Raw genomic sequence first — 15,500 nt, 5'->3', positions numbered from 1 at the left:
CAGGGCTGTGTGTAACAGTAACACACAATACAGGAACATAATCGGAATACAGAGAGAACCCTCATCCATCCATAACGGAAAGTTCCAGAACTGAGAACCATCATGGCAGGCTCATTGGGCCCGATTTATTAAAAAAATCCATGGCTGGAGAAGATACACTTTCATCAGTCAAGCTTGATTTCTTAAAAAGTTATTTGCTATTTGGTAGCAAATGTTTTGAATCCTGGACCATATCCATTCCAGTTTTTCTGGATCACCCAGCTTCACTGATGAAAGTGTATCCTCTCCAGCCTTAGAGAGCTTCAATAAATCAGGCCATCTATGTAACATTTACCTGAAAGATGCAAATTTAAAAAATTGTAAACAAATTTTGAAATACGTTATCATGTTATGGCTTGTGTGAAATTTTAATGGTTGGGTTTACAACTACTTTACATCAGAAAAAAAACACGCTAATGGAGAGAATGCAGAACAGTGCCTTCCACTCACCCCTTCCCTACTCCATAGAACAGCAAAGCTTTATCCATACAGATCTTGTTCAGTCTACTGCCATTGAAAATGATTACTAGGACTGAACATCTTTAAAGGGCTTTATTCCCCTGCTGTACACAGGATTACAAAAGGCAGATAAGAAAACTCATTTAGATATCCTAACCTAATGCAAAACAAAATAGTAGTAAAAATTAAAAAAAAGAAATGTGGAGACAAGAAAGCTGGGACAACAAATAAAATATAGTACATAGTTTCTTACTCTTCTTATCATAGGTAGTTTTCTTTTTGTTTTATTTTGTGTCTGTCTGTTCTAATTGTAAGGACTGGTTTACACCTGCCTTAACAATGCGTGAGTTTTCATGGCCTCCGTAGCTGGCATCTTGGAGCTTTTGTCTGCCAGCCTTGGTTTAAAAAGAACCATAGTCTGCACATGTGACAGAGAGCCTTACTATTGCCGCTCACCTAATAATTCCCTGTGGGGGCTGCCATAGGGAGGCGCTACATACAGCATCTCCCCAATGGGCAGCATTTCCTGGTATGAGGAAGCTGTAAACGCACAACAACCTCACTGCCAGTATGAGTTAGCTCTAAAAGACAAAATATTTTTTTTCAGTTTTGGGAAAAGCTTTATATAGAAATCCTAATGTTTATGTGAGTAAATGCAAAATTAAAGGGAATGGTTCATTAATTTTTGTATAATTTTCAAATTCAAGAAAACAAAAGCATAAAATACACTCAGGAGCCCCCAGGGGTGAGTGATGAAACCAGGAACACAGCCTGTTGTTTTTTTTATTTTTTTAATATTACTGTGTAAAGAAAAAAATCAATATATTAGGCTAGGAACATACGTTCAATAATTGTCATTAGAAAACGAATGACTAAAAAAGCCTCTGGTAATGCCTGCTCGATCTGAGGCTGCAGGTTTACCTGACGGTGTTTACTGCCGTGGCTGTGGATGGATGAGGAACGGAAATTCCAGAGAATGGGAGCTGCTTTAGAGTAGTCTTGGAACTGTGCATGGAAAGAGGTTATAAGTGAGGAAGTTATTTATTAGTAGTCATTGGAGGAGTGAAGAGGTCACCTAGGAATGAATTTATACATCAAGCCAGAAAGGTAGTTGGAGCTGTGAAGAAGTTCAAAGCAAAGCACAGGATTTTTATGTCAAATGGAAACCAGTGTGAAGATCTGCAGAAGATGAAAAGTGGTGGCAAGCATAGATAAATCTGGCTGCAGCATTCATGATAGATTGTGCTATAAGTATTATATTAGTCCAGGTGAGGGATGATAAGATTGGTGGTCTTTGGGGACAGCAAGCGCCAATTATGAAGATGATGCACTGGTTGAAGTGACTGTGTACACATGCTCAATTATTGTCATTGTAAACGATCTTTTCATGATTGTTTCTAGCAACAAAAGACTAAAAGATGAATGAAAGAGCGCTGTTCTGTTCTATTGAAGGAGGAGGGGGAAGAATGAGCAAGCGACTATACACATGTCAGATTCTTGTTTAAGACAAGCCCGTTTGTTTCGGATGAGAATCTTCCGACGTGTGTACATAGCATTACAAATTATTATTAAGGGAGTCCTGTGTTAGAGATATAATAGAGATAGTGCTCCCTGATTGGCTGAGGAAAGCCTAATTACCCTCTAGTGCCGCGGATCGCACCCTGTTCCTAATGAATGGGACCTCGGCCGCATTCATTGAGAAGATCCCCGGGGCACTGGAGGCTAAATAGGGACAAGTTTCCCCATTCATTCACCACTAGTGCTCTGTGATTGGCTGGGGAAAGGAAAATCCCAATGAGCTGTCATCAGGGTTTACTTTTTCCCAGCCAATCACAGTGCACTAGAAGTGATGAATGGGGAAACTTGTCCCCATTTAACCTCTAGTGCCCGGGGATCCCACACTGACAGGAGGATTCCCACAGCCGTATTAATCCTCCTGTCATTGTGGGATAACCTGTAAAAAAATAAAAGTTAGTTACACAAATCACACACATTCAATAAATTACTTTAACATTAACTTTTTTTTTTAACACTTTTTTTTACACACGAATTTGCTGTCGAATCCCATGTTTTTCGGTTCGGGTCTATCCAAATTCGAACAGCCATATTCGGGTCGAATATAAGGACAACCCGAATTCGAACACCAACACTAGTTTTGAGTACTTTTTTAAAAGCAGAAAGTAGGAGCAAGCCAAATAGGACGAGGAAGACCATTTCAGAGAGCCAAGGCAGCTCTAAAAAAGTAAATATACTAATGTGAGGAGTGAATGGTGGTGTGAAATCAAAGATTGGATTTTAACCATTATATAACCTAAATAACTAAAAGAGCTGGAATTTGGGTTATATTAATATAATATACCATAATTAGGGTAAGCAAATTGCGGAAGTAACTGGGCAGAAGATTGCTATTACTTGTTTGCTTTCCTTAGCTTACTTTTTTTGTGGTCCTGAGGATGGTAACGGTGTACAGCTATTGTACAAATATTGCAATAGCTTAATATTGTAATAGCTATAATAGAGGTTATTCATAGACAGGGAAAATGAATGTATTTTCTGGTGTTTATCTATATTAATATATGTTATTAAATGTTAATCTATATTAGTATATGTTATTAAATGTTATTCTATATTATTATATGTTAAAAAAAAGTTACCCGTAATCTATATTATTATATGTTTTTATTAAATGTAATATATATTATTAAAAATATAATGTAAAATATAATGTAAAATATATCCATCATCACCCTTGTAAATGCAAAGGGCATAACGAGTGTGGCGATGTTGTAGCAGCCTCAGCTTTTTATTATTTACCAATAGATAATAATTACAATAACTTTATGTACATTTTTTATTACTATTCTTTTCCAGGACATAAAGTGTTTTCTCTTTCAGTTTAAAATATGTTGTAAACTCAGCAGAATTAAAAATACTTATGTCAGCTAGGAAAATTCTGCACATTTGTATGGCTAAAAACAAGTCTTGGCTTTTAAAAACAAAAAAGTCATACTTAGCACAGCACCTCTGTGATAAAATATCATGTGCTTAACTGAAAAAATAAACAATTGGGAAAGAGTAAAGCTGAAGATGAGGGAAATCTATTATGAAATGAAATGTAAGTGTATGTGGGTGTGTTGACAGGTCAACTTATGTCATTGAACTACAGTACACAGTGTATGCTTTAATATAAGACATAAGTATATGTAAATCTAGTCAATTTTTTTCATGTAATGTTCAACTCATTATTGACATTTTGTAAGTTGTTTCAAAAGTTGTTTCAATAGCTGTTCATTGGTAGCTTTTATTAAAATAGTGATTCTGCCGTAAAGGTCCTTGTTTTGGCACTTTTTATTATAAGGTGACACATTTCAGTGACACTTCCCCTGGTAATTAACTAGATTAAATAAAGGGGACCACCCATTGCGCTCCAGCATTCACTCTCCCTACTGACTGCCCCTGATACAAGTTTCAGTCCTACACAATATAATAATGAGTATACCATGCCCTTCTCCGTCTTTCCATCTTTGTACTCCTCTTTCTTCCTGCTGACATGTTCTACATATGTTAAGTACTATAACTTATTGCCTTAATATCTTGCCATATATTACGCCATTTACATGCTAGCTGTGCTGATGCTCATGGCCTTGGAAATCCACCCTTTCTGTTTTTAGGAATGTTATGGGACTGATTTATAAAACTCTCCAAGGCTGGAAAGGGCACACTTTCACTAGTGAAGCTGGGTGATCCAGCAAACCTGGATTGGATGACTTCAAAGCCATTTGCTTGCAAATGTTTTCAATCCTGAACCAGATCCATTTCAGGTTTGCTGGATCACCCAGCTTCACTGATGATAGTCTATCTTCTCCAGTCTTAGAGAGCTTCAATAAATCAGGCCCATTGATGTAACGGCTCCTTCACAGATTTTGCTGCCACAATTCTTCTAATCGATGTGTTATTTTTATACAGTGCTATCGGCTACTGTTTATATATATATTTTTAGTTGATCTTAATAAAAAGAGATTTAAAAAATATAGTGAACATGCAGGTAAATTTGTTTTAGAATAGAAACATAGCATGTTTTTTGTGCAATAAAGAACCTGTCTGCTCACAATGTTTTATTTTCTAGTAAAGTTCTGCTTTAACATATTCAAGATATTCTCATTTTGGTTACAGCCTTGCGACTACCATTGTAAATGTGGGTTTCACCTTGCACAATTTCTTCTTGGAAGTAGAAATGAGTAGTTCCATTTCTGTAGCATGTGTCAGCTTCTCTAGCCTCCTAAATAAATCTCTCTAACCACAATGCTTTTCTGTTGTGGTAGAAAGGCACCACTTACAGTCTTCTGCCATACAAATGAGAGACTCTGGAGAGTAAATGACATTTCAGAGTACAAGTTACATGAAGATCTGAGACTGGCTGTCACATGTAGGGTTGTGGTGCTGGTTCTATTTTGTAACTTATATAAAAAGCCAACAAGGTCCCTTTGTCTAAAACCTGAGGAATAAAGAAAGGGGGGAGGCATTCCAAGTTATTCAATCAAATTCCTGTTGCTTTTTGTTTGGGGTTACCTAAGAGTCCAATTTTGTGGTCCACAATGGACAGATAGTACAAAGACAGAATAGAAGTGGTTTTGGCTAAAGATTGGGTAGTTGGGTGGATCTAGGTGGTGATGGGATTATTTCTGTAACTTGTTGGGAGGTATTGTTTTTCTTAACAGTTTAGAAAATGAACTCACTATTGTGGCGGGTCCCTTTGGCAATACCTAATTGTCCACTTTTTGTACATGACATGCTTTTAATATTATCAACTTCTTTCAGTAGCTTCATGATTCAAATTTCAGCAGCTGCATATTCAGCAAAATAAAAAGCCAGGTAAGTGTGGTGTAGTGCTGACCCTCTAACAATGATAATTGTAAAAGTAATAGAGAACAGTGTCATGGTTTGCCAATGTTTTATGTTACTTTTACATTTTGTTTTTGTTTTATTATGACACTGAAATGTAATACTGATTATTTATGATATATTTTTTAATTATATAATTGGTACTACAGAAACATTGTCATTGCCTAGTTTTTAGTGCTAAAAAAAAAAAAAAGGTGTACACCTCCAACCTGTGCCTTGAAACATTCTTGGTACCAGTACCAGTCGTATGCCATCATTGGCATCACCAAATAGTTGTACAGCAATTTAGTTTTTATTATTAAGCACCCTGGAATATTTTAGGGCCTTTCACCCAACCCTTCCCAATTCCTCAACTATTGGCCGAACACTGTGATGGGGTGTCCCTGACCAATAGAGACACAAGACACAAGGGGACAGGACTTGACTGGCCAAGGAATCGCATTCTAACCAAATCCTTGGTTTATCAGGATCATTTAAATGCCATTGGAGATTTAGCATAGCCTTGTAATAAATATATAATCAGGAAAGATCTCTTTTTCCTTTATAATGATATGGGTCATTTAAATCAATTGTGTAAACATTTTAAATTTAAAATAAAACCCAAAAATAAAAGGATTTTGAAACGTGCCAGAATAATTTTAATGATATTGATCTTCCTACCTAAGGTAAATTTAGGACTAGTTACTCAGTCTAAATTTAGTCAGATTACTAAATCTTTATCAAAACTATTTAATAAACAGGTGAAGTAAAGTTTAGAAAGGTTGGGAAAATACTTGACATAGATTGTCTCAAATATTTTAGCTTCCTTTCTTTAAAATAAAAAGAATAATTGATACACATATATTCTCTTTGATCTATACTTTATAATTCAGATGTTAACATGTGACCTTTAAAATCTAACATTATTCCAAAATTTCCATCATTGCCTGTCCCTTTCTGCAATAATTCGCTGCCGGATCCAAAATTTTGGATTAAGGATGGACTGATGGAAGTTGTAAATATTTATATAAAATCTTATATGTAGAGATAATTTGCCAAAAGCATCATCATCATGGCCTTAGTGCTAAAGAAAAGTAAGCAATGAACAAGTGTGTTTTTTTTTAATGGACCATCAATGTATTAATAACAAGGTTCTATGTAACATGTTTGGTAGGTAATTTTGCACATAAAGGGTTGTTCATTATCTGACATTGTATATTTGTTATATTATCTGACCAGTCAGTACTAATTGTACCATATTTTTGATTCTTCTCCTTCTCAGCAGGTAATAACTGAGCAAGTTAGAACAGGAAAAAAACTCAGCTTCTAAATGCAACTAGATCTGTAGGTGGTAAGTCCTGGAGTAGGTATACATGTTAAAACAATATTCTATTCTCTGGACTCCATGATCTTTATGATTAGGACGAAACAGGGTCCCATGTTGTTGTTTTATATGGATCAGTAAGGTTTTTTCACTCTTGCACAGTTCTGCCAGACTTTGAATTTGGATTTGTGGGCCCCATGGGGTGTGGATGAGCCCTGTCCATGTCTAAAAACAGCAGGTAATGTGAGGAATTTAATGTGGGATTAGGTTCTGAATACTTTTTATAGTGTTAGGTCCGGGACTAATAAACACAATATAACTATATCCTGTTCTTGTATGAAGAATTAAATACTTTAAAGAGGAACTTTATTCTAGAGGCTATACCTCAAAAAAAAAAGTAGAAGAAGAAAAGGCTAGCTATCAATATTGTCTTTTGTTTGCAGTTAGGTTGCCCAAATACTCACCAATACATACCATGCCTTGTTTTGCACTGTATCACCGTGTGAATATCATCTTGGTAGACACAGGGTATTGCTCGTAAATTTTGGAACATCCAGCAAGTAGAACAAGAAGCAAAACAATGGTGACAACAACAAATTGGGAGTCATGTATTCCCCTAGACCAGTGGTCCCCAAGCAGTGGTCCGCGAGAAAACTTTGGTGGTCTACAGAAAATTGTGGACATTATTTGCAATTTTTATGTTTTATTATTAATAAAATAAAAATAACATTTTAATAAATTCTTATATTCTGAATGACAGTTTTGCCTTTATATTGCACTAAATTCACAAACTTTACTAGAGATGGAGGCACAGCGTGACGTCAGTGTAGTCTTAGGTTGTATGTGGCAACTGTTGCTGAGCCGTACGCTTCAGTATTGCTTCCACCATTACAACAGTCACCACGCTCCGCCAATACCGATTCTCATCCGATTGTTTTATTTTATTTGTTTATTTTTCAGATGCTCTTTCAGGTAATAATGACCTTAACTGTGTATTTTATTTAACTGTTATATTTAATAGTATCAAATAGTTTGTCTTTGATAACTATCATTTCTTGTTTGGTCTTAGTTTCGAATGAAATAAACCCATAATGAGTAAGAAAAAGCAAACAAATATTTTGCATTTCTTTAGTAATACCAAAGATAATACAACTAATGATAATAGTAACAATAGTAATACTTCACTTAACCATGAGCTGATCAATGAATCAGAGCCTCCACCGTCCTCGTCAGGCACCAATAGGAAGATCATTATTTTACAAATGTATTTATCTTTTTTTTAAAAATATGAATTTAGTGGTCCGTGAGGTCTGAAAGGTTGGCAACTACAGCCCTAGACTTTTAGGTACCATTTATTTCATTGGGCTGTAAGATTGGGGGGATCAATCAAGTACAACTGAATGCTGCTGGAACTTCCACCTGTAAAGCAAACACAATACATTACTCATAATAGACAAAGCTCATGTTCTCTCTATATATGAATACATTATTCCTAGTGTTCTACCATTGCATTTTCCTTAAGTGTTTGTTATATTATTATTATAATTTTTGTTTGTTGCAATTGTGTGTTGCTAGGTCTTGTATTTTTTGGAGCAAATTGAAGAACTCCTGTGGTTAGCATTGTAGGTTTGTATTTAATGTCTTCATGTTGTGTTTTTTTTCCACCTCCAGTCTCTATTACATGGAGCTGCAGCCTCAGGGTCTATTCTATGTCCAGCTGTGTGGTCTGTGGGAAAGAGGAGGGACTGAGCTTGCTGTGTGTGTATGTGTGTGTGTGTGTGCTTTATATAAGCTTCTGCAGCCTGATCTATGCTTTAGTGCCATTGCAGGATCTGCGCAACATCCACATCTGAAAGTCAGCACAGGGGTTAGGTAAGTCAAATCTAAGTTCTGTATGAATAGAAAAATACAAAGCTTGTATTCTGCATTACCCTACAATTAGTTATGTTTTTTACTACCTGTGTTTTTATTTTTCCATTTCTCAGAATTTCTCTAATTGCCCAACCAATATACATCATATGCAAAAATAATTCTGTATTATACATAACACAATTTTAAGTTTTAATAAGCTTAGGCAAGTCAGGGATGGCAGTCTAAGCGATACCAAGTGAGGGTACAAAGTAAGCAAATTAATACATGCTGGGTTAGTTTGGGTAATACCCTTTGCTTTGACCGGTATGTAAATATGCAATTTGCCTGTCCTTCATCCCAATAATACAGAGCTTAGATGGGATGCAAATAATATGGAAGCCTTGCTGGAAATGAATGTGCTTATGGTTTGCTCTGGGTATACCCTGGCACGTCTGACTATTGGCCATTCTTCAATTGACCAGCGAACCCCTATGGGACTGTCATTTCCATTTTTTAACCCCTAACAATAATATTTTCCACCTGCTTAAAAAAATCCTTTTTATATCAAAGTTTAAATTTTAACAGAAATGACAAAACTGTTTTTTTAATACACATTTTTATGCAAGTAGATTGATCTCTTATTGTATTGAATGATATATTCCTCATTACAAAAACTGGATAATAAATAGGTCTGCTGCCTATCAACATATTTTGGGAAACATCACGAGTTTTCTTCCAGGTTCTCTATCCCCAATATATATATATATATATATATGTGTGTAAATTAGTGGTTTCATGGCATCTCATTTGCTCCAGAATTATTGACATAATGCCAATCTGCACAGTCTGTACTGATTGTTTTCTGCAAAGTGGGGTTGATTAAGTAAGAGGTTATTATGTATTCAGTAGAAGTTAAGTAGCTATCACCAAATGCAGGGAGTTATTACAAGCTTCTTCTATCTTAAATAACACTCTATTATACACATGAACATTTACCCAAAGGACGGATATGACGGTAAGTTAATCACTGGTACTCATTTTCAGATATCCCATTTTCAGACAAATGATTCAAACTGCATGTAAATCAGTGAGCTTTTGAAAAATGTATTCCAGAGCTGCCTTTTTCCTTCCAGCAGTCAGATGCAAGATTTAACATACCCTGCAATTTGCAGGCATGATTTGCCTGTTTCTAGGAATCTTTGCTGAACATTCCTAATCAGAGTGGCTGTTACCAAATGCTTTCTGATGAAGCAAATCCCAAATAGTTTTTTGATGATCCTCTGCGTGCTGGCTGACTTTCAACTTAATTTAGTGGCTCTGGTATTGTTTTGGGGATATCAAAACAGCATTGTTCTCAATAGTCCAACCACAGCCCCTGTACTCTGGAGATCTGCCCCCTAAAAATCATTTTACACCCAACTGGGGCATGCAACCCGAACCAGGAGTCCATTTATCTGCCTCTCCACCCAAATTCAACATATTAAGTTAATAATAACATCCAGGATTGAAAATATTTGCTAACTAATAGCAAATGTTTTTTAAGAAACCCATTCAAGGTTTGCTGAACCATCCAGGTTCTCCCATATTAGTCCATCTTCTCCAGTCTTGGATAGGTTTGATAAACCAGGCTCATAATATAGCTTGGTCAAAAGTAGATTTTATTGAATTGGAAAGCAATAATAAGTAAAAAAAATGCATGTTTGTACCACCTCTGAGGTCCATAGACTTGAAAAGTTCAATTTCTAAAAACAACCTAAAAAATGGATTTACAGGATAATTTGGAGTGGATAATTTGGAGCGCTTTGTTACTATTTGTACCAATGACTGCCTTGGTGTTTTGCCAAAGCTTGTAGCAGATTGACAGGAAGCTTAAGGGAAAGTTGAAGACTGCTATATTAGGTGGGAAGTAGGTCAAGCAAGAACCATCTGCTCTTATATTTTATCATTTATAATACATTATGAGGCATCTATTAAATTATATTGCTCTTCTTAGGTGATTAACAAAGCAACATGTAAAGGTTTTGTAACTAAGTAAAGGGACACTTAAGTGTTTTATACATAATATATATGTATTGTATAGCGAATATACAAAAAATAAAGTGTGTCAACTTGAAATAGAATATGTTATCTAGAAAAAGATTGGTATTATCTTTTAAACAAAAACCTGAAAAGACCAAAAGCGCCCTGCTACACTGAGACATCACCAAACCATCCAACAACACTGGCAGATCATCAGACAAAAGACTCAATCCCAAAGAATATAGTGTTTATGTTTTTTCAGTGTTTTGAGAACAAAACAGAGAGTTCCCTACTAAGATAATATCTCCTGTTGCGAACAGCAAAACATACTGTTTATGACTTTATCTTTAAAGCTGTTGTTTTACTTTATCTTTTTGCCAAAAAATGTTTACTGAAATTTGTTAAAAGTATTTGTTATGTCAGCGTTTCCAAACTCTAGCTATTGAGGGCCACAACAGGGAGAGTTTCTGACTCTTTTTAAACCCCTTTTTCTAAATTTACTGAAATACAAAAAATGTGTGGGGATCCTGAATCTCATGGACTGGAGTATGACAGCCAAGGCTTTTATACATCAATGTCAAGACACCAGTCTAGCTGCACTGGTACTCTTACTTCGTAAGACTCTTTACATTTCAATATTGGATGGAAAGTCAATATTGAATTATAGGACAACGCTGGAGAAGGGAGGGAAGTTTTTCTTACTGTGTCTGTGTCACCCCTACAGGATAAAAAAATGGTGTAGTGCCACCGGGACAGGCATAAAAACATAGAAGGTTCAAACCTTTCTATACTAATGAGTGTATGAATTTGTATGTGTCCCTGTTAGAAAAAGTCCTCCCCATTTCTAGAAAAATAGATATCTCTCCCCAGTAAGGAAACAGATGGCAATGAAAATCTGACAACAGATCTCACCCTTTCTGGTGCATTTATGGCAAAATGAAAAGCTTTGGCTAGGCTGCCGCCATCTTGTCCTTTACCACTGTACTACAACGATTCTACACAAAAAGATCTATACATCATCATTTACCTGCATCTCTGCAAACCTTTTCCAAGAGCATTTGAGAAGCACATTGTTTAACAACTGATGCATCAATCACAGTACCAACAGTCCACAGCAACATACTCATACAAGTAACTCCCTTGAACCGGTAAAACTTCTTAAGAGTTGTATTTAATATACCATCTATACTATTCCCATTGATAAAATGATTACCTTTTAAAAATCGGTCTCTGCTCCACAAGAAACTTGTATTTGAAGAAGTTAATTCTAATTACACCATCACAACAGTAATATTCACATACGGAAACCGGTATACAAAGCATCCAAATTGCCTTTTCAATTGGAATGTTTATCATGGACTGACAAACCACATATCGCCTGTTCCTAAATTGGCTCAATCTTTATAGAGTACACATTTCAGGGTCTCCTTATGCCCTGAGGAAGCCCACAGGGGCAAAACTGGTTGGGATGGGACCCACTGTGTAACCCTTTGAATTTAATTTCCTTTTTTTTTTATAATAGTTCTGTACTGTCTATATGTACCATGTGAATACATTACTTTGTGTTTTCTATTAAAGTTACTATTGTTTTTTATATATGAGTTACATATCCGTGCCTCAAAAAGTCTGCTTCCCCTCTCCTTTTCCTTATCATTTATAAAGCTAAAATTCCAAGAAACATTAATTTTTGGCTAATAAGGGATAGTGAAAAATCAAAGCTTACATTTTAGATAAAAATAGCTTCTTCAATTACAAAGCAAAAGCAAGGACCGAAAAGTGTTTACTTTGAACCTTCAGCCATTAGTTGAGTAGCCACTGAAGAATTCAGAACTCCACGTGAGCTAGTGATCTGGGCACAAGTTTTTAAACCCCACAATCTGCAGATACAAACTAAATACGGATTCCTGCTATCATATCTTCTTCAACAGTCCTATACTTCTTTTGTGCTTCTGTTTTTTTTTTTTCTTAAATATACTTGTTTTACTATAGGCTCATCAAAAGTTCATACAAAAGGTGACACAGATGAAAAAGGACTTGAGAAAAATCAAAATAAACTAAGTAAAGGTAAATGTAATAGTGAGTAATTGCTGATTTGCCATTATGCCATAATGTTGCTCAGGAGCAATGGTAATTTGTTGTACCATGATTAAACCAGCTGGACATTTAGGTTCTATTTGGCCTTGTAACCTGATGTCCAGAAAGGAATATTATATTATGAGAAAACAAAGCAATAAATAGGTTTACTACTAAATTCAAGATAATAAACATTTATTAGAGCAATGAACCTGTGTCAGTTTAAAAATAAACTACGTGTAAGTGTGGTTGTATAAATATCCCCCAGGGAATCTTAGTCTCCATACCTCTTCTTCTCTTCCACCAATCAAGGGTACACATGTACCCAGCAGTAGATACATTCCATTGCTACAATAAACTTTTATTTCCTGAATTTGGCATTGGTAAGGCTATTTGGGTTAGGTTAATGATATTGCATGTACGGTGGATTTTCCAAATATCTGGGCAAGTATAGCTAGTTTGTGACACAAACATAGAGCTGTACCTTCAGCAAAGTGGCATTGACTACATTGTGGATCTTTAAGAAAAAAAGGGAATAAAATCAGCAGCAAGCATTTAGGGCTGATTACTACTAATGTGAACATTGCTAAATGCATGCTACTACACTCATGTTAATGTGAATGGGACCTTGCGGTCCCCATATAAAAGTGAACTAAACTACGAATCAGCTGTGAACAGAACACATTAAAAAGTAATTTCTATTTAAAAATAGCTGCCTACATGCATCAAAAATATGTTGCTGGAAAGAATCTTTCATAATCATTTCTAGTGACGGTAGAATGAACAACCACTGCACTTGCAGTTCCATGGAGAAGTTGCACAGGAGGCTAAATTCAGGTTTCTTTTTGTGGGTAGACATTTTTTCAAGCCTATAGTTATTACAAAGATAATGGAGGAACACATGTCTTTTTTTGTGTAATTATTGTGCATGAATCTCCATACCCAATGTCTATTATTATCCTGTGTAAGTCTAAATAAAATCCTCTGGGTGTAGCCAGCAACTCACAAATTGGTTAAATCTTGCTCCGCTGTGGGCAATAGTTGCCCACATTTACTTTGTACAGTTATAATCACAGGGATGGGAGCAGACAAGGTTGCCAGCTGTATGGCGTGATGTGCTGCCCTAGAAACCTCACTATGACTGAGCTCTAAAAAGTTATATCATGCCACTGAACTCTGCGCATAGTCATCTGCAGACACTTATCTAAGACAATCTATTAGCGTGAATGATTCAGTTTTAGATGTGCTTATTGTGCAATTTTCAGGTTTGTTTTTCAAGAGGTTACTTTAGATCACAATACTCGAACATCTGTTAATGGTAGTTGTTTACTGAGAGTTACGTGACCACATCTGCTGAATTAACATCTACTTATCTAACATTTCTTCCCATGTCATTGTATCTTTCTAGATTATAGAGAAGAATGGCTCCAGTATCAGTATACTTTATTTTACTTTTCATGCCATTCGTGGCATCCAAGTCCTCCTCCCAGAATCCTGGCTGTCGGATAAGGATTACATCCAAAGGGCTGCAGTTTGGTGAGTTGGTCAAGCTGTATTGTTCTGGTCACTATGGCTGTATATAACTCATATAGTTACACAGGTTACAGAGTTGCTACCTCATACCCCATTGCCGGTTGATCGTAAAGTAAAGCAGAACAGATAGTGCTGGTATCCACAGGCAACCTTCAGATTGTCTTTTATAAAATAAAGGGATGTTTAATAAAGGTTTCAAAAGGGAACCACATCAATAGGAGTGGGAAATTTAATATATTTCGTTTCTTGTTGTAAAAGTTGAGTACTGGTTGAAAGAATCCTCAAATGTTGAACACTGATTCCCCCATCCCTTGGTTTGTCTGTGGAGAAGATCTCCTGAAGGTTACCTGTAGATACCAGCCCTACCTGAAGAAGCAGATACTGCGAAACGTGTCAAATTGTTGACAAGACAAAATATATAATATATATGTCCAACGTAAATTGTATATCCTTTAATGTTTGAATAAATTATAGTTTTATGAATCTTAAAAATAAAATGTAGTTGAAAATTTGCTGGTGGTACCTTAAAAGTCAATACTTTTTTTCTTGGTTTTACTAATAAATGAAGTAAGGACGTGGCCGTGGATTTCTTTTCTGTCCTCTGTACAAAACAAAATGATATTTTTAGTACACACTATTAGGACACAAAATATTTACCAGTAAACATAATAAAGCATAACTCTAGATACAAAAAATATATATAACTATTCCTTATGGGCACAAAGAATATACGATAGGGCCAACGATTGGTATTGTATAGTCACTGTACTGCTTGTGTCTATTGATCCATCTACTAATTCCCACATATTGACGTCTATGATTATTTCCTTACCTCCTGCTTTTTTATATATTTTTTATAAATAAATTGTATATTGTATATATATATATATATTATATATAAATTAACCGTAACTAAATCTAAAAAGAAGATATAAAGTTGGATTTGTGATGTTATGCTAGAGTTGTAGCTAGGCCACTTATTATTTTAATGTCATATCACATTTTCTATATTTTAGCTGGAAATCATCCTTATACATATACGTATACTCATACATTTAGCAAAAATAATGAAATGCATGGAACAATTACAGAAATCTGTTTTCAATACAAGTAACATAGAGATATGTAAAAAATCCTCCTTAATACTGTGACTAACGCAAACCATTCTTTTTTCATATGTTATCCATGTGGGATGTAAAGGTTTTTTTTAAAACTGAAACAGTATTTGGAGAGGTACAACAAAGAGATGAAATTGTGCCCTTCTCTGTATTATCCTGCTGTTAAACAGATGCTTATAGACGTATTACAGCAGGTGTTTGAA

General features: G+C 35.5%; 1 protein-coding gene and 1 long non-coding RNA gene across 3 annotated transcripts in view; both read left to right on the top strand.

Moving 5' to 3' along the window:
• The first annotated feature begins 4,315 nt into the window (after positions 1 to 4,315).
• On the top strand, positions 4,316 to 7,067 carry LOC140325776 (uncharacterized). The gene is made up of 2 exons (XR_011919727.1): positions 4,316 to 5,370; positions 6,662 to 7,067. It is a non-coding gene; the product is annotated as an uncharacterized lncRNA (long non-coding RNA).
• Positions 7,068 to 8,515: 1,448 nt separating this feature from the next.
• The window catches only part of PLTP (phospholipid transfer protein), a 19,805-nt gene continuing 12,820 nt past the window's right edge, over positions 8,516 to 15,500 (top strand). The window contains exons 1-3 of one of the 2 annotated variants that reach the window (XM_072403794.1): positions 8,516 to 8,575; positions 12,563 to 12,637; positions 14,055 to 14,182. In XM_072403794.1, coding sequence (XP_072259895.1) covers positions 14,068 to 14,182 — 115 coding nt within the window. In that variant the 5' untranslated portion in view covers positions 8,516 to 8,575; positions 12,563 to 12,637; positions 14,055 to 14,067. The remainder of the gene's footprint in view (positions 8,576 to 12,562; positions 12,638 to 14,054; positions 14,183 to 15,500) is intronic. The other variant, XM_072403795.1, reaches the window with a different exon arrangement.

This window comes from Pyxicephalus adspersus, chromosome 3, assembly GCF_032062135.1.
Source record: "Pyxicephalus adspersus chromosome 3, UCB_Pads_2.0, whole genome shotgun sequence".
Lineage (NCBI taxonomy): Eukaryota > Metazoa > Chordata > Amphibia > Anura > Pyxicephalidae > Pyxicephalus > Pyxicephalus adspersus.
Note: the sequence above shows the minus strand (reverse complement) of the source record. Positions and strands in the feature narration are given on the sequence as shown.